Source organism: Nerophis lumbriciformis, linkage group LG27 (assembly GCF_033978685.3).
Source record: "Nerophis lumbriciformis linkage group LG27, RoL_Nlum_v2.1, whole genome shotgun sequence".
NCBI lineage: Eukaryota > Metazoa > Chordata > Actinopteri > Syngnathiformes > Syngnathidae > Nerophis > Nerophis lumbriciformis.
In genome coordinates this window covers 4,589,390-4,609,941 of record NC_084574.2, presented here as the reverse complement: position 1 = coordinate 4,609,941, position 20,552 = coordinate 4,589,390, and the positions used below count along the sequence as shown (strand labels likewise).

The 20,552-nt window shown below is 41.6% G+C and overlaps 1 protein-coding gene across 7 annotated transcripts in view; it reads left to right on the top strand.

The window, feature by feature from the left end:
- Positions 1 to 20,552, top strand: part of lef1 (lymphoid enhancer-binding factor 1) — a 184,034-nt gene that overhangs the window by 92,601 nt on the left and 70,881 nt on the right. For all 7 annotated transcript variants that reach the window (XM_061923020.1, XM_061923019.1, XM_061923017.1 and 4 more), the window contains one exon: positions 9,041 to 9,170. In XM_061923020.1, coding sequence (XP_061779004.1) covers positions 9,041 to 9,170 — 130 coding nt within the window. The remainder of the gene's footprint in view (positions 1 to 9,040; positions 9,171 to 20,552) is intronic.

Genomic DNA, 20,552 nt, shown 5'->3' with positions numbered 1-20,552 from the left:
CCGGCCTCTTCGCGTAAACTTAAACTTACCTTAACCACTCGCTCATCTTTTCTTCATCCATCCCTTCGAGTTAGCTTTTATGATGACGCCGGCTGGAAAGGTCTCTTTTGGCAAGGTCTTCCTTTTGAATATCACCATGGGTGGAAGTTTCTGGCCATTAGCATGGCAAGCTAGAACCACAGTGAAGGATGACTTCTCATTCCCTGTGGTGCGAATATTCACCGTACGTGCTCCCGTTGTATCCACAGTGCGGTTCACAGGAATATCAGTTGCTGTGAAATAGTAATCCGTGTGCGGATGGAGAGATTGCGTCTTTTCATGAACCGGATACCTGTCGCTTAGTAGGAGCCATTTTGTGGTCTTTACAGATGTAAACACACAAAGGAAATGAAACGTACGGTGATATCCGCGCGCTTTTTCTTCTTCTACGCGGGCGGGTGGTTGCTTACAGTAGAAGAAGAAGCGCTTCCTGTTCTATGGGGGCGGGTGCTTACCTTGGCGGTTGCTTGCGTAGAAGAAGAAGCGCTTCCTGTTCTACCGGGAAAAAAGATGGCGGCTGTTTACCGAAGTTGCGAGACCGAAACTTTATGAAAATGAATCTTAATATTTATCCATATATAAAGCGCACCGGGTTATAAGGCGCACTGTGAGCTTTTGAGAAAATTTGTGGTTTTTAGGTGCGCCTTATAGTGCGGAAAATACGGTACTTAACACAAAAAAAAAAAGAGACAAACGTGAGGGTATTTTCAATGTACGTTCAGGGTTAAGAAGGGGTTAAAAACAATACAAACAGCAGCATTGGTGAGGGAGGGGCAGAGACAGAGAGAGAGAGAGAGAGAGAGTTATGATAAACGCGCATGCGTCGCCAGGCTCTGCTTTTTATCCATAGATTTATCACATTTAATTTTTTATTATCTATAGCAGGGGTGTCAAAAGTGTGCCCCGGAGGCCATTTGTGGCCCACAGCTAATGTGTTAAAGGCCCACGGCCATACTTGCCAACCCTCCCGGATTTTCCGGGAGACTCCCGAAAATTCAGCGCCTCTCCCGAAAACCTTCCAGGACAAATTTTCTCCCGAAAATCTCCCCAAATGCAGGCGGAGCTGGAGGCCACGCCCCCTCCAGCTCCATGCGGACCTGAGTGACGTGTTGACAGCATGTTCACACGTCCGCTTTCCCACAATATAAACAGCTAATGATCGAGGGCGAGTTCTTGGTTTCTTATGTGGGTTTATTGTTAGGCAGTTTCATTAACGTCCTCCCAGCGCGGTAACAACACACAACAACAGCAGTCAAGTTTTCGTCTATGTAAAGCAGTTCGTCTGCCGTAAACAGCAATGTTGTGACACTTTTAAACAGGACAATACTGCCATCTACTGTACATGCATATGTGACCCACCCATAATGTGTCACATTTTTGTGTTGATTTATTTATTTTATTTTGTGGTTTGAATTCGTTTTTGGAGCTGTCATTACACATTTATCAGTATTCACATTGGTCAGTAGGGGGCAGTAGTATATATATATATATATATATATATATATATATATATATATATATATATATATATATATATATATATATATATATATAGCTAGAATTCACTGAAAGTCAAGTATTTCTTATATATATATATATCTTAACCACGCCCCCGCCCTCCCCGACCACGCCTCCCACCCCCCACCTCCCGAAATCGGAGGTCTCAAGGTTGGCAAGTATGCCCACGGCACATTCTAAAAATACTATTAAAATAAACAAAAACATAACAAAAGTGAAATAAAAAATCTTAAAGGTTAAATGTAATTTATAAAAAGTTGCAATGTTGACTAATAAAACAAAACTGTTTTTTTTTTTTTTTCAAACTCAAAACATAATATTGAATCAAAATCAATGTTATTATGAATTATTGACCTATCCAAGGTTCCCATTACTTCACATCAAATATTCCACTAAGAAAAATATTTTTGGTGGAAGATTTTGCAAATTTGGTAAATAAATAACCCAAAAATGTATATTTTGTTGTTTTCTTACTGTACCGAAAATGAAGCGAACTGTGACCTCTAAACCGAGGTACGTAACGAGACAAAATTTTTGTGTACCGTTACACCCCTAGGTTACACACATGCCTACAAACTGCTCAGTAGTAATTATTGCAAACACTAAATTCATAGATGTAAAACCAAAATGTTTGCAATTCCAAGCTTAAAATATCGTCATGTAAAAGAGCAGCCAAAGCGACAGTCTGCTGCAGCATGGGAACGTTTATGCCGCCATTCACCTCTCCAGCTTTCTGCATACTCGATCGTGGCTTCAGGCGTGAGGAGTCCTCATTGCATATAAATTACAGAAGTGGGAAGCGATTATTATAAAATTCCCGCTTTCCCGTTTTTGTTTTTTTTTACCCTCCCCCTTTACGCCACTCAGCACAAGTGGCGTAATTGAGTACAAAAGCTGGGCAGTTGAGAGGAAGGGGGGAAGAGAAGGAGAAAAAAACCGCATGAACACATACAGTCACTGAAGTGATGGTGGTGATGGAATCCCAAGATCAGACATAGGCACGTTGTCAAAAAAGAGCAATGAAACGTCCCATTTCCTTCCCCAGTCCAAATTGAGGCTGTATGCCAAGTCTCTGGCTGTGCCCGTGCTGCAACATTTTGGAACGTCTCCCGCAAGCAGAGTCTTCTTGCCAGCTTCAGTTCCGCACAATGAATTTTCTCTTAAAAACCACATCTGAGGGCTGCTTCTAAAAGGGCTCGATATGAAATTCCAAATTCAATGTTTTCCTTTTCAATCCCAGCCTTCCTCTGCCCTCTCTTTCTCTCGCGGAAAATATGAATCGAAAGAAAATCCCCGAGCCTATTATTGCTTCTTTACAACAAGGGCGGCCTCCCTGATGCTGAAGGGTTTTGGAGATGACTTGAGTGATAAATAGTGTTGATGCATTGTGACACGATCGTCAGGGTGGTCTGTTCAAATCCAATCTGGTTAGAAGGATATTAGGTTGGAAAACGTCCTTAAATTTATTGTACAAGTTGACATAGTCCATACTTGCCAACCTTGAGACCTCCGATTTCGGGAGGTGGGGGGTGGGGGGCGGGGGGCGTGGTCGGGGGTGGGGCGGGGGCGTGGTTGGGGGCGTGGTTAAAATATACATACATAAGAAATACTTGACTTTCAATGAATTCTAGCTATATATATATATATATATATATATATTTTATTACACACATATATATATATATATATATATACACCGTATTTTCCGCACCATAAGGCGCCCTGGGTTATAAGCCGCGCCTTCAATGAACGGCATATTTCAAAACTTTGTCCACCTATAAGCCGCCCCGTGTTGTAAGCCGCATCTAACTGCGCTAAAGGAATGTAAAAAAAACAGTCAAATAGGTCAGTCAAACTTTAATAATGTATTAAAAACCAGCGTGATGTGGGCGCGCATGGAGTCGTATATCAACATGGACAGAGCTGCGTGAAAAAAGCCACCCGGCCTCTTCGCGTAAACTTACCTTAACCACTCGCTCATCTTTTCTTCATCCATCCATCCTTTCGAGTTAGCTTTTATGATGACGCCGGCTGGAAAGGTCTCTTTTGGCAAGGTCTTCCTTTTGAATATCACCATGGGTGGAAGTTTCTGGCCATTAGCATGGCAAGCTAGAACCACAGTGAAGGATGACTTCTCATTCCCTGTGGTGCGAATATTCACCGTACGTGCTCCCGTTGTATCCACAGTGCGGTTCACAGGAATATCAAAAGTCAGTGGAACCTCGTCCATGTTGATAATGTTCTCTGGCCGGATCTTTTTTTCAGCTATCTTGTTTTTACAATATGCACGGAAAGTAGCCAGCTTTTCTTGAAAGTCTTTAGGCAGTTGCTGTGAAATAGTAGTCCGTGTGCGGATGGAGAGATTGCGTCTTTTCATGAACCGAAAACCTGTCGCTTAGTAGGAGCCATTTTGTGGTCTTTACAGATGTAAACACACAAAGGAAATGAAACGTAATATCCGCGCGCTTCTTCTTCTTCTACGCGGGCGGGTGGTTGCTTACAGTAGAAGAAGAAGCGCTTCCTGTTCTATGGGGGCGGGTGCTTACCTTGGCGGTTGCTTGCGTAGAAGAAGAAGCACTTCCTCTTCTACGGGGAAAAAAGATGGCGGCTGTTTACCGTAGTTGCGAGATCGAAACTTTATGAAAATGAATCGTAATATTAATCCATATATAAAGCGCACCGGGTTAAAAGCCGCACTGTCAGCTTTTGAGTAAATTTGTGGTTTTTAGGTGCGGCTAATAGTGCGGAAAATACGGTATATATATATATATATATATATATATATATATATATATATATATATATATATATAAATAAAAGAAATACCTGAATTTCAGTGTTCATTTATTTACACACACATAACACTCATCTACTCATTGTTGAGTTAAAGGGTTGAATTGTCCATCCTTGTTCTATTCTCTGTCACTGTTTCAGAACACACACATTATACAAATATACATTATAAAATCAATAAGAAAACGGGAGCTCTAATTTGGGAGTCTGAATTAGGATCCGAAGTTCCTATATAAACATTGCGCACTCACGTCGCCTTTTTGTGTTGATTACTGCAGCTGTGCACTGGATTCATTCACGAATACAAACTACAACTCACAAACACTTTAGAGTTAGGCTCCACCATCAGAATGTGTACTTAAACTTATAAAGATCACATGGATATTATTCAGTGAGTTGATTCACCAAAACTAACCTGTTATACAGGAGGAAAAAGCACACAGGACGTTTCAATTGTTCACAGACTGGTCGCGCTCATCAGAATGACAAGACACTTCCGGTCTGCAGGTGATAGCATTCAATTGGGAAGAAACACCCTACTGCCCCCTACTGACCAATGTGAATACTGATAAATGTGTAATGACAGCTCCAAAAACGAATTCAAACCACAAAATAAAATAAATAAATCAACACAAAAATGTGACACATTATGGGTGGGTCACATATGCATGTACAGTAGATGGCGGTATTGTCCTGTTTAAGTGTCACAACATCGCTTTTTACGGCAGACAAACTGCTTTACGGTAGACGAATACTTGACTGCTGTTGTTGTGTTTAGTTACCGCGCTGGGAGGACGTTAATGAAACGGCCTAACAATAAACCCACATAAGAAACCAAGAACTCGTCCTCCATCATGCTACAGTTATAACGTTATTGGGCAGGTATGCTGTTTATGTTGTGGGCCTGAATTTCGGGAGATTTTCGGGAGAAAATTTGACCGGGAGGTTTTCGGGAGAGGCGCTGAATTTCAGGAGTCTCCCGGAAAATCCGGGAGGGTTGGCAAGTATGTTTTTACCACAGGTGTCGCCAAGACATATGAGGGTTTTTTTTGCACCTGTTTTTTCTTTAACACATGCAGAACAAGCTGAATACGACAATCCAGCGGCTTCTTATCTGATTTTCCCCGGGTTTACAAACGTGAGTGGAGAGGCGTCTAGTAATATTATGTGAGAATGCTAAAATTCAGCCCCTGGTGAGGGCATGTCCCAGCCGCCCTCCTTCGGGGTCCTGCTAATAAAACCCTAGACCGGGGGTCGGCAACCTGCGGCTCTATGCGGCTCTTTAGCGCCGCCCTAGTGGCTCTCTGGAGCTTTTTCAAAAATGTATGAAAAATGGAAAAAGATGAGGGGAAAAAATATATATTTTTTGTGTTAATATGGTTTCTGTAGGAGGACAAACATGACACAAACCTCCCTAATTGTTATAAAGCACACTGTTTATATTAAACATGCTTCACTGATTCCAGTATTTGGCGAGCGCCGTTTTGTTCTACTAATTCTGGCGGTCCTTGAACTCACCGTAGTTTGTTTACGTGTATAACTTTCTCCGACTTTCTAGAACGTGTTTTACGCCACTTCTTTTTCTGTCTCATTTTGTCCACCAAACTTTTAACGTTGTGCGTGAATGCACAAAGGTGAGTTTTGTTGATGTTATTGACTTGTGTGGAGTGCTAATCAGACATATTTGGTCACTGCATGACTGCAAGCTAATCGATGCTAACATGCTATTTAGGCTAGCTATATGTACATATTGCATCATTATGCCTCATTTGTAGCTATATTTGAGCTCATTTAGTTTCCTTTAAGTCCTCTTAATTCAATTTATATCTCATGACACACTATATGTATGTAATATGGCTTTTAATTTTTTGAGGCTCCAGATAGATTTGTTTTTGTATTTTTGGTCCAACATGGCTCTTTCAACATTTTAGGTTGCCGACCCCTGGTCTAGACCCTCTGTAAATTCCCACACTAAGAGATTAGCCTGTCGTCTTTGACCCTTGCTGACCCTGAGTCCAACAACCTTGCTCACCTGTACACTGCAAAAAGTCAGTGTTCAAAAACAAGAAAGAAAGAAAAAAAAAAAGAGGGGTATTTTATTTGAACTAAGCAAAATTATCTGCCAATAGAACAAGAAAATTTGGCTTGTCAAGAGTTTCCAAAACAAGTAAAATTAGCTAACCTCAATGGACCCAAAAATACCTTAAAATAAGTATTTTCTCACTAATAACAACTGTACTACTATATGAGTACCTATTTTCTATTGTTTCATTGAAAATAAAACAGCAAAGTCCATTTGGCTGTCATCTGTTTTAATTATGAGACACAGTTGTGTCAAAGTCATGATTTTTTTTTCATGCTTGAAATAAGAAATGACTTTAAAAAAGTAGTTTTATACTTGTGAGTGTTGATGACACAGCTTTGCAACACTTGATATTCTAGTTTCAAGCATGTTTTACTCAATATAGGTCATCAAATCTCAGCAACAAGCTGTAATATCTTACTGAGATCATTTAAAACCCTTAAAACAAGTAAAACACTCTAACATAAAATCTGCTTAGTGAGAAGAATTATCTTATCAGACAGAAAATAAGCAAATATCACCCTTATTTGACATATTTCATCTTACCGTATTTTCCGCACCATAAGGCGCCCTGGGTTATAAGCCGCGCCTTCAATGAACGGCATATTTCAAAACTTTGTCCACCTATAAGCCGCCCCGTGTTGTAAGCCGCATCTAACTGCGCTAAAGGAATGTCAAAAAAACAGTCAAATAGGTCAGTCAAACTTTAATAATATATTAAAAACCAGCGTGATGTGGGCGCGCATGGAGTCGTATATCAACATGGACGGAGCTGCGTGAAAAAAGCCACCCGGCCTCTTCGCGTAAACTTAAACTTACCTTAACCACTCGCTCATCTTTTCTTCATCCATCCCTTCGAGTTAGCTTTTATGATGACGCCGGCTGGAAAGGTCTCTTTTGGCAAGGTCTTCCTTTTGAATATCACCATGGGTGGAAGTTTCTGGCCATTAGCATGGCAAGCTAGAACCACAGTGAAGGATGACTTCTCATTCCCTGTGGTGCGAATATTCACCGTACGTGCTCCCGTTGTATCCACAGTGCGGTTCACAGGAATATCAAAAGTCAGTGGAACCTCGTCCATGTTGATAATGTTCTCTGGCCGGATCTTTTTTTCAGCTATCTTGTTTTTACAATATACACGGAAAGTAGCCAGCTTTTCTTGAAAGTCTTTAGGCAGTTTCTGTGAAATAGTAGTCCGTGTGCGGACGGAGAGATTGCGTCTTTTCATGAACCGGATCCCTGTCGCTTAGTAGGAGCCATTTTGTGGTCTTTACAGATGTAAACACACAAAGGAAATGAAACGTAATATCCGCGCACTTCTTCTTCTTCTACGGGGGCGGGTGGTTGCTTACAGTAGAAGAAGAAGCGCTTCCTCTTCTATGGGGGCGGGTGCTTACCTTGGCGGTTGCTTGCGTAGAAGAAGAAGCACTTCCTCTTCTACGGGGAAAAAAGATGGCGGCTGTTTACCGTAGTTGCGAGACCGAAACTTTATGAAAATGAATCTTAATATTAATCCATATATAAAGCGCACCGGGTTATAAGCCGCACTGTCAGCTTTTGAGTAAATTTGTGGTTTTTAGGTGCGGCTAATAGTGCGGAAAATACGGTAGATTTCAGTTTTTACAGTGTACGATGTCCGTCGTTGAATTCTAGAGACGTCTGGAGGACGGCGGGGCGGTCCCAGTAACATGGCACACCACGCTGACCACTTTGTGTTCTCTGCTCGAGGCGTTCCCAGAAGGTGGGGGGTGTCTCGCCTCGAGTGCCGTGCCAGTCTGCGAGAGGTTCTGGAAAAAATGCACATACTCCAGTCCAAATGTGTGTTGAGCTTAGGCTAGCTAGCACTTAGGAATGTCACCTCGGCGCTCCGTCCCAACAGCACGGCGAGACGTTATTATGTCATTATTTTTAGAACAAGTATCTCTGATTGGATGTTCGTGCGTCTGTGTGATTAGTCGGCGATGCCATGGCTGCAGGTCTGGGCCCCATTTGGGAACAAAAACATTTAGCGTGGCTAAATGTTGCCATGTGTTCATTGCTGCTGAAGCATCTAAGAGCTCTTTGCTGTGTGGGGAGGGCTCAAACACAACTTTTTGGGGGCCTGTCTTGGTCTATTTTAGCTGTCAGAAGGCAGGTCTATGAGTCAGCGGCACAGACCGTGGCCCGCTGCAGACATCTGTCTTGCTCACTCCCAAGCCTCCCCCACCTTTCTCCATCCCTCATCTCCACTTCCCCCGGCTCTTTGCTCTGTAATGAACTGCCCCTTATTCGCCAGCTAATGACTGCCTTTGATCTCCGGTCTAAAAGACCTCTGCTCTTGCTCTCCCCTCGTGAGTCTCCTTCCTTTTTTGCATCCCGCACCTTTTTCACTTGTTTTTTTTCCCTCTTCCATTCTTCAGGGAAACAAGACTTACAGTCCTGCTGACGCAACAAAGTTTGCGGCGAAGAGAAGACAAATTGTTGTGCTGATCCTCTTTTTCCCTCCTCTTTTAAGGAGGCCGGCGGACCACCCGCCCTGCATGAGCCACAACACATCGTATATTAGGGAGACATGTGTGATGTCATCACTGGTTTTCATCTCACATTGTTGCATCTTCTCCTCCACAGTCCAACAAAGTACCCGTGGTGCAGCCGTCCCATGCAGTCCATCCGCTCACCCCGCTGATTACGTACAGCGACGAGCACTTCGCTCCAGGTTCCCATTCCGGCCATCACCCCCAGGATGCCAAACAACAAGGTGAAACACTTTTACAGAAAATTGTGGGTAATCACAGTCATCCCAAAGGTGTTGAGGGGGGGTTGAGGTTAGGGTTCTTTGGAAGTTTTTCCACATCAAGTGTGGCGTGATGGATCTTGGGCTGGGAACACAGTCATGCTGGAAAAGGATCGGGCCTTTCTAAAACTGTCAGCCACAAGATTTAAATCATACAATGGCACAAAATATCCTCAAAGCAGTCAATTTTATTTTTATAGAGATCACCACAGAAATGATCTTAAGGCACTTTGCACACCGAGAACCAACTGAACCACACATGAGCAAGCACTTGGCAAACTTTGAACAGGCTATGGGGTGGCCATATGACTCAACCAGTTGGGTTAATATAGATCAGGCCTGGGCAATTATTTCGACTCGGGGGCCAAATTTTGAGAGAAAAATGTGTCCTATTTTTAGGAACACTAATACAAAACCTCACAATAAAGTCTGATTGAATGCTAAAATTGTATGACAGACCGCCTTAAAAACGGAATGGAATTTTATTTTTTTCTATGAACGATAAAACCTTGCGGGGTGGTGGTTCCTCTCTTTAAAAAGGGGAACCGGAGGGTGTGCTCTAACTATCGTGGGATCACACTCCTCAGCCTTCCCGGTAAGGTCTATTCAGGTGTACTGGAGAGGAGGCTACGCCGGATAGTCGAACCTCGGATTCAGGAGGAACAGTGTGGTTTTCGTCCTGGTCGTGGAACTGTGGACCAGCTCTATACTCTCGGCAGGGTCCTTGAGGGTGCATGGGAGTTTGCCCAACCAGTCTACATGTGCTTTGTGGACTTGGAGAAGGCATTCGACCGTGTCCCTCGGGAAGTCCTGTGGGGAGTGCTCAGAGAGTATGGGGTTTCGGACTGTCTGATTGTGGCGGTCCGCTCCCTGTATGATCAGTGTCAGAGCTTGGTTCGCATTGCCGGCAGTAAGTCGGACACGTTTCCGGTGAGGGTTGGACTCCGCCAAGGCTGCCCTTTGTCACCCATTCTGTTCATAACTTTTATGGACATAATTTCTAGGCGCAGTCAAGGCTTTGAGGGGATCCGGTTTGGTGGCTGCAGGATTAGGTCTCTGCTTTTTGCAGATGATTTGGTCCTGATGGCTTCATCTGGCCAGGATCTTCAGCTCTCACTGGATCGGTTCGCAGCTGAGTGTGAAGCGACTGGGATGAGAATCAGCACCTCCAAGTCCGAGTCCATGGTTCTCGCCCGGAAAAGGGTGGAGTGCCATCTCCGGGTTGGGGAGGAGATCTTGCCCCAAGTGGAGGAGTTCAAGTACCTCGGAGTCTTGTTCACGAGTGAGGGAAGAGTGGATCGTGAGATCGACAGGCGGATCGGTGCGGCGTCTTCAGTAATGCGGACGCTGTATCGATCTGTTGTGGTGAAGAAGGAGCTGAGCCGGAAGGCAAAGCTCTCAATTTACCGGTCGATCTACATTCCCATCCTCACCTATGGTCATGAGCTTTGGGTTATGACCGAAAGGACAAGATCACGGGTACAAGCGGCCGAAATGAGTTTCCTCCGCCGGGTGGCGGGGCTCTCCCTTAGAGATAGGGTGAGAAGCTCTGTCATCCGGGAGGAGCTCAAAGTAAAGCCGCTGCTCTTCCACATCGAGAGGAGCCAGATGAGGTGGTTCGGGCATCTGGTCAGGATGCCACCCGAGCGCCTCCCTAAGGAGGTGTTTAGGGCACGTCCGACCGGTAGGAGGCCACGAGGAAGACCCAGGACACGTTGGGAAGACTATGTCTCCCGGCTGGCCTGGGAACGCCTCGGGATCCCCCGGGAGGAGCTGGACGAAGTGGCTGGGGAGAGGGAAGTCTGGGCTTCCCTGCTTAGGCTGCTGCCCCCGCGACCCGACCTCGGATAAGCGGAAGAAGATGGATGGATGGATGGATAAAACCTTGAATATTGAGAACATATGAACGTCACGCCCCCTCTCAATCGACATATTTTACAATCAAGCCAAATGCAACAAACACAGCGAAATTTGAACGTGAAGGGTAAAAAAACAAAAAACATCTACAATCTGATATATGTGATACATCACTAAGCTTTACAACTTTCTGGTAAAAATCTCCTTCCACGTCTGTCCTTGACAAACACCTTTCAGGCTGGCCGCTCTGGAAACACTCTGTGGAAACGCTCCCCACCCACACTGCTTGGTGCCTCGTCTGAGCTGCTGTGACGTAGATTACCATAGTAACTAGTCGGGTTGTACGGTGTACGGGTATTAGTATAGTACCGCGATTCTAATTAATCATATTCGGTACCATACCGCCTCTGAAAAGTACCGGTCCGCCACACCTAAGATTTTTTGTTCAAATAAAGCCAATGATTCAATTTTTTCTGGTCCCCTTTATTTAGAAAAGTATCAAAGTACCGAAGAGTATCAAAATAATATTGGTATCAGGACATTTATATTTACTTATTTATGAAATATATGTTTTTGTTAACAAGTTAAAGGTGTTTAATGATAATGCATGCATGTTTAACACATATAGTTAATATTGTTAACAAGTTAAAGGTGTTTAATGATAATACAAGCATGTTTAACGCATAGTTAATATTGTTAAAAAATTAAAGGTGTTTAATGATAATACAAGAATGTTTAATACATATAGTTAATATTGTTAACAAGTTAAAGGTGTTTAAAGATAGTACAAGCATGTTTAACACATATAGTTAATATTGTTAATAAGTTAAAGGTGTTTAAAGATAATACAGGCATGTTTAACACATATAGATTCCTTTCTTTCATGAAGACAAGAATATAAGTTGGTGTATTACCTGATTCTGATGACTTGCATTGATTGGAATCAGACAGTAGTGATGATAATGTCCGCATTTTCGAATGGAGGAGAAAAAAAAGTCCTCCTTTCTGTCCAATACCACATGAAAGTGGTTGGTTTTTGGCATCTTATTTGTCCAGCTTCCGTACTCCTTTGTATACACTTTACAAGAAATACATTGTCGGCAAACTCCGTAGCTTGCTAGCTTGTGCACGCCAGCTTTCTGAGACTCTTATTTTGGTAGCGCAGGCAGGATGAAGCAGAGCTTTTATTGTGCAACTGTGCAGTCGGTCTTTGGAGTTTTGACGACAGGTACGGCGCCAGAGTCTGTTGAAATAAAGTGTTTCTCGCCTTCCAGTCGGTAATTTTAATGAGCTGGCAGCAGCCAGCGTCATCTCAGAAGACCCTCGGGTGCCGTGAATGTCAATCAAGTGACGTCATAGTGAAGATTTATGATCGCTCATTTTTAGGACTATTTTTTTAATGCCTGGCTGGTGATCGACTGACACACCCTTCACGATCGACCGGTAGCTCGCGATCGACGTAATGAGCACCCCTGCCCTAAACGGAGTAGAGGAAAGGGTAGTTGTCCTTCTGTTTACGTAATGTTTTGGTGGATGATTAATTAGCACTGATATACTACCAAATTAATAACCTGATAATGATGTATTTTTAGGGGTCAGTAGCTGCTATAAACGTGCTTCCTCCCTTTATACTGCTCAAGGTTATAGACTGAAGTGGATATAAATAAAACCTGAGTGTAATTTGGCGTCCCTGTCTGCAAAACTGTCACATCCAAGGCGTCTCTCCCTTCATTTCTGCTCCAAACTTGAACTCATTTGAAGCTGCCTGTGGGACGTTGCGCTGAGCTCCGCTGCCCTTTCCCTTCCCTCTCCCTCTCCCTCTGTAGCAGCATCAAGCCACTGCTGACAGCTGCAGAAGCGCTGCTCGGCATTCTGGACGCGCTCGGCAGCCTCGCACAGCTGGAGTCTGCGGCACGAGGCCCGCCGTAGCGTTTTATTTTTCTTTCATTTGCTCCTTTTTTTAAAAATTCTTTCTTCTCCTGCGGCTGCCACTTGAAAAGCAGGAAAGTGATCAGACGAGGATGTAGGCGATGATGAAAATGAGGATGGGGGGGGGCACAGGGGTTTTGAGGGACCGGCTATAAATAACAATGTGGAACGGAGAACACAGCGGCGGGCGCGAGATGAAGGCAGCAAGACGTATAAAGAAAGTGTGCTCCACATATGTCAGAGGAATCAGACACATTCTGGAGGCAGGAAATAGTTGCAGACAGAAAAATGTGTTGTCACGCTGTACAGTTTTTGAAATAGGCCTGAAGTTTGTGACAAGTGCACGACATCGTTTGCATGACATCCATTGCACTTGAAGCCTTCCATATTACATTTTAAATCAGGGGTGCTCATTACGTCGATCGCGATCTACCGGTCGATCTCGGAGTGTGTGTCAGTCGATCACCAGCCAGGCATTAAAAAAATAGTCCTAAAAATGAGCGATCATAAATCTTCACTATGACGTCACTTTCGTCACTTGATTGACATTCACGGCACCCGAGGGTCTTCTGAGATGACGCCGGCTGCTGCCAGCTCATTAAAATTACCGACTGGAAGGCGAGAAACACTTTATTTCAACAGACTCTGGCGCCGTACCTGTCGTCGAAACTCCAAAGACCGACTGCACAGTTGCACAATAAAAGCTCTGCTTCATCCTGCCTGCGCTACCAAAATAGGAGTCTCAGAAAGCTGGCGTGCACAAGCTAGCAAGCTACGGAGTTTGCCGACAATGTATTTCTTGTAAAGTGTATACAAAGGAGTACGGAAGCTGGACAAATAAGATGCCAAAAACCAACCACTTTCATGTGGTATTGGACAGAAAGGAGGACTTTTTTTCCTCCTCCATTCGAAAATGCGGACGTACATCACCACTGTCTGATTCCAATCAATGCAAGTCATCACAATCAGGCAATACACCAACTTATATTCTTGTCTTCATGAAAGAAAGGAATCTATATGTGTTAAACATGCTTGTATTATCTTTAACCACCTTTAACTTGTTAACAATATTAACTATATGTGTTAAACATGCTTGTATTATCATTAAACATCTTTAACTTATTAACAATATTAACTATATGTGTTAAACATGCTTGTATTATCTTTAAACACCTTTAAGTTGTTAACAATATTAACTATATGTGTTAAACATGCTTGTATTATCTTTAACCACCTTTAAGTTGTTAACAATATTAACTATATGTGTTAAACATGCTTGCATTATCTTTAAACACCTTTAACTTGTTAACAATATTAACTATATGTGTTAAACATGCTTGCATTATCATTAAACACCTTTAACTTGTTAACAAAAACATATATTTCATAAATAAGTAAATATAAATTATATATATGAATGAGGTAGATCCACACGACTTGATCAATTGAAAAGTAGCTCGCCTGCAGAAAAAGTGTGAGCACCCCTGTTTTAAATCATGTTATATAGTGTATGTATAATATTTGATTACCTGTTTAATAGTGTATTGATAAAGAATACATTAACAAGGAATCAGATTTCTTGGGGTCATCTTAGATGAAAAGTTGACATGGAAAGCTCATATATTGCATGTGAAAAATAATCTATCTATAAGCTTATTTATTTTGAACAAGGTTAAATACAGTTTCCCGTATAATACGATGAGAATGTTATATTGCTCAATTATTCTACCTTATTTCAATTACTGTGCAGAAATATGGGGAAATACATATCACAGCAACATAATGCCTTTATTTCTTTCACAGAAAAGAGTAATTGGTATCATTTTTACAGTAGGATATAGAGACTAGGGATGTCCCGATCCAGGTTTTTGCACTTCCGATCCGATACCGATATTGTTTTTGCACTTCCGATCCGATACCGATACCGACCGATACCGATACTGACCGATACCGATACTGGCCTATCCGAGCATGTATTAAAGTTTAAAGTTATTTAGCCTACTTAGTTGTCAGAATCATGTTGAAAAGGGTTTTAGTACTCTTGATAACAACTAGCCAGCTGAATTAGGGGAGTTTGAATAATACACAATGGTTGGTAACAAGAAACTGACCTGTTTATTCAAGGATAAACACAAAATAGACAAAATTATACATGACAAACAGAAATGGCATCATTGAACTAGGGCTGGGCGATATGGCCTTTTTTTAATATTGCGATGTTTTAAGGCCATATTGCGATACACGATATATATCTCGATATTTTGCCTCAGCCTTGAATGAACACTTGATGCATATAATCACAGCAGTATGATGATTCTATGTGTTTTGATTGATTGATTGAGACTTTTATTAGTAGGTTGCACAGTGAAGTACATATTCCGTACAATTGACCACTAAATGGCAACACCCGAATAAGTTTTTCCAGGTGTCCACTTAATTGATTCATGATACAGATATATACTATCAGATATATACTATCATCATAATACAGTCATCACACAAGATAATCACATTGAATTATTTACATTATTTATAATCCAGGGTGTGGAGGGGGGTGCCTGATGTAAGTGTCAAAAAGACAACTAAAAGAGTTTGATATGAGAATAAATCTAAAGTTAAAATATAGGGTAGAAATGCACCCATTTGCAGGAAATGTAGTCTTGATTTTCAAAATGTTCTTTCAAGGCTTGCATGTCTACATTAAAACATTCTTCTTCATACTGCATTAATATATGCTACTTTTAAACTTTCATGCAGAGAAGGAAATCACAACTAAAAAAAATCACTATTTTTTTCATACGGTGTTGACGTGGAAATGTTTGCCTCGGCGATGGTGTGGACGTGTGGCACCGAATGGAGATAAGCGTCTCGACAGACATTACAATATTTGAACAATGATGACGAAAACTGTTTTCTCTGTCGTGTCCGTGTGTCGAAAATTGTTATGCACTTATTTTTTTATTTGATTTTGTGCGTGGCATAGATTTGCCGTGGGCAGAGGACGCTTGAGCAGGCGCGCACCTTAGCGGCTGCGCTAGCATCACAGCTAACGTTAGCCATGCTGCTACCTCTCTGCTGGGAGAGGACGTATACGTATGTGACGTATGACGTGACAGTATGTGACGTGTGTAAGAAGGTGCGCTCGCTGTCTGTGAGAGGGAGACACAGGAAAGAGTGAGAAGAGCCTGTCGTGTAATGCCAGCAGCTAAAAGCAACTGCGTTAGAATCCACAGACCTGTGGATGTGTTGAAGGTGTGCTGGAAAATGCGGAACGGAGCTTAGGGAACAGCAGAAAAGTGGAATGTATTATTTAAATCGGTGCGTTGGAAAACACGGACCGGAGTTTTTTTTTAAACTGGATCTGGATCGGCATTTTCCCATGCCTTGCCGATACGCATTTTTTGGCAAATATCGGCGGCCGATCCGATCCAAATATCGGATCGGGACATCCCTAATAGAGACCACACAAATCCACTCTTCATTAGGTCAGGATTATTCAAACTAAAAGACATTGTAGAATTGCATACTCTATTAGTGATGTTCAAAGCTAGAAATAAAGTTCTTCCGAAGGACTTACAAAAGTTATTTGTGTTCACGTCTGAAGATGAGAACCACAGAAGTATGATTTTAAACATCCAAGAGTGCCAACACATTTGAATCAAATGTGCTTGTCTGTTGCTGGTGTGAAAGCATGGAATTCTCTAGACAAAGACTTAAAAAGTTGCAATAATATCTTTGATTTTAAAAAAGAGTTACAAAAAGAGACAACTGGAATTATATCAAACTGATTTTTGATTTTGATTGGACGTGTCATTGTGAAAATGCTTAAACGAAAATGAAAAAGTATGTTGGAGTTGGGTGTTGATGGAGGGAACAGTGATAAAGTCATCTCAAATAATTTGTGTTAAAAAGGGGGCAGATAAATATAAGAATGTTATTCTTCCATCTGCTCCTTTCTGATCATGGAAATGTATAAGAAACAAAAAACAATAAAAGTTCATTTTAATGAAAGGAATAAAAAGAAATGAAAAAGGAATCAAAATACTGAACATTTTCAACAAATACAACTTAATTCTTGTTTTACTCAGTATTATTCATCTCATCATAACTATCATAATCTTTTAATAATTAATGATAATATCATGATAAATCATTTAAATTGTATTTCTGGCAAAAACACGACTTAACAAAAATGTTTATTGTCATAATACAACCTTGTTCTTGCAAAATTAGGACTTTATTTGTTGTAATATTACTACTTTTCCCCCTCTTAAAACGCGGACTAGATTCTTGTAATGTAACGACATTATTCTAAGAACAATAAAATGTTTCTGTAGAAAACATGACATTATTCCAGCTGCCACATTACTACTGTCTTCTCAAAAAATACAATTTTAGTCTAGTATTGTTACAATTTCTCTTTCTCGCAATATTAGGACTTACCGTATTTTTCGGACTATAAGTCGCAGTTTTTTTCATAGTTTGGCCGGGGGTGCGACTTGTACTCAGGAGCGACTTATGTGTGAAATGATTAACACATTATAATATTATTGATCTCATTGACGTAAGAGACTAGACGTATAAGATTTCATGGGATTTAGCGATTAGGAGTGACAGATTGTTTGGTAAACGTATAGCATGTTCTATATGTTATAGTTATTTGAATGACTCTTACCATAATATGTTACGTTAACATACCAGTTGGTTATTTATGCCTCATATAACGTACACTTATTCAGCCTGTTGTTCACTATTCTTTATTTATTTTAAATTGCCTTTCAAATGTCTATTCTTGGTGTTGGCTTTTATCAAATACATTTCCCCAAAAAATGCGACTCATATATGTTTTTTTCCTTTTTATTATGCATTTTCCGCCGGTGCGACGTATACTCCGGAGCGATTTATAATCCGAAAAATTGGTACATTTTCGGGAGGAAATTATCCTTTTTTACCCCTAAATTCTGATTTTATTTTTGTAACACTCCAATGTATATTTTGTAATATTACAACTTTATTCTTGCAACATTACAACTTTATTCGCATATATTTCTTACTATATTATGACTTAATTCTGGCCACTTTTGTTTTTTTACGTTATGACTTTCATTCTCATAGTAAACTATTTATTTAATTTTTTCTGAATTTGCCATTTTTGTCCTATTCTTTTGTGATACTAATACATCCTGGTACGTGTACCGTATATGTACTAGGGGTGTAACGGTACGTGTATTTGTATTGAACTGTTTCGGTACGGGGGTTCCGGTTCGGTTCGGAGGTGTACCGAACGAGTTTCCACACGGACATATTAAGTAGCGTAACGCACGTTGTGTAAACAATGCACACCGAGGCACAACACACGGTATGCTAGCAGCTAATGGGCTACGATAGACTGACCATACGTCCTCTTTTCACCGGACATGTCCTCTTTTGCGGAGCTGTCCCGGCGGAGTTTCTTAAATGCCTCAAATGTCCGGCATTTTGAGTTAGGGTTGCGTGTATTTTCAATGTACGTTCAGGGTTAAGAAGGGGTTAAAAACAAAACAAATTGTGAGGGAGGGGCAGAGACAGAGAGAGAGAGAGAGTTATGATAAACGCGCATGCGTCGCCAGGCTCTGCTTTTTATCCATAGATTTATCACATTTAATTTTTTATTATCTATAGCAGGGGTGTCAAAAGTGTGCCCCGGAGGCCATTTGCGGCCCACAGCTAATGTTTTAAATGCCCACAGCACATTCTAAAAATACTATTCAAATAAACAAAAACATAACAAAAGTGAAATAAAGAAGCTTAAAGGTGAAATGTAATTTAGAAAAAGTTGCAATGTTGACTAATAAAACAAAGCTGTTTTTTTTTTTCTTTCAAACTGTCATTGCTCAAAACATAATATTGAATCAAAATCAATGTTATTATGAATTATTGACCTATCCAAGGTTCCCATTACTTCACATCAAATATTACACTAAGAAAAATATTTTTGGTGGAAGATTTTGCAAATTTGGTAAATAAATAACCCAAAAATGTGTATTTTGTTGTTTTCTTACTGTAACGAAAATGAACCGAACCGTGACCTCTAAACCTAGGCACGTACCGAACCGAAATGTTTGTGTACCGTTACACCCCTAATATGTACTACCGTATTTTCCGCACCATAAGGCGCCCTGGGTTATAAGCCGCGCCTTCAATGAACGGCATATTTCAAAACTTTGTCCACCTATAAGCCGCCCCGTGTTGTAAGCCGCATCTAACTGCGCTAAAGGAATGTCAAAAAAACAGTCAGATAGGTCAGTCAAACTTTAATAATATATTAAAAACCAGCGTGATGTGGGCGCGCATGGAGTCGTATATCAACATGGACGGAGCTGCGTGAAAAAAGCCACCCGGCCTCTTCGCGTAAACTTCCCTTAACCACTCGCTCATCTTTTCTTCATCCATCCATCCCTTCGAGTTAGCTTTTATGATGACGCTGGCTGGAAAGGTCTCTTTTGGCAAGGTCTTCCTTTTGAATATCACCATGGGTGGAAGTTTCTGGCCATTAGCATGGCAAGCTAGAACCACAGTGAAGGATGACTTCTCATTCCCTGTGGTGCGAATATTCACCGTACGTGCTCCCGTTGTATCCACAGTGCGGTTCACAGGAATATCAAAAGTCAGTGGAACCTCGTCCATGTTGATAATGTTCTCTGGCCGGATCTTTTTTTCAGCTATCTTGTTTTTACAATATGCACGGAAAGTAGCCAGCTTTTCTTGAAAGTCTTTAGGCAGTTGCTGTGAAATAGTAGTCCGTGTGCGGATGGAGAGATTGCGTCTTTTCATGAACCGGAAACTTGTCGCTTAGTAGGAGCCATTTTGTGGTCTTTACAGATGTAAACACACAAAGGAAATGAAACGTAATATCCGCGCGCTTCTTCTTCTTCTACGCGGGCGGGTGGTTGCTTACAGTAGAAGAAGAAGCGCTTCCTGTTCTATGGGGGCGGGTGCTTACCTTGGCGGTTGCTTGCCGTAGAAGAAGAAGCACTTCCTCTTCTACGGGGAAAAAAGATGGCGGCTGTTTACCGTAGTTGCGAGACCGAAACTTTATGAAAATGAATCTTAATATTAATCCATATATAAAGCGCACCGGGTTATAAGCCGCACTGTCAGCTTTTGAGTAAATTTGTGGTTTTTAGGTGCGGCTAATAGTGCGGAAAATATGGTATATGCTTTTCTTAAACACCGATCTTGTGATTGCATCTTGGCCCTCCTCAGCGAGCTCACACTTTGATGTGCTCGTTAATTATGAAGAACAATCATGGATTTTCTTATTATGAGACCTAATATGCGTGGGCGGGATATAACCTTTGAACATTTACAATGTAAAACCTTGTATTGCTGACTACAACACAGCCACGCCGATTTGAATGTATTTGGGTTCATGTTGTTTTGACAGGAAATGCGAGTGTAGCGAAGTGTTGCCGGGTGTCAACGAGAACGTGCGAGGGGAAGGGCGGGGGGGGGGATAATTAGCCACCTTAGGGGTGTGAGTGACAAGGTTAACACACTGCGTCACTCCTTCTCCCCCGC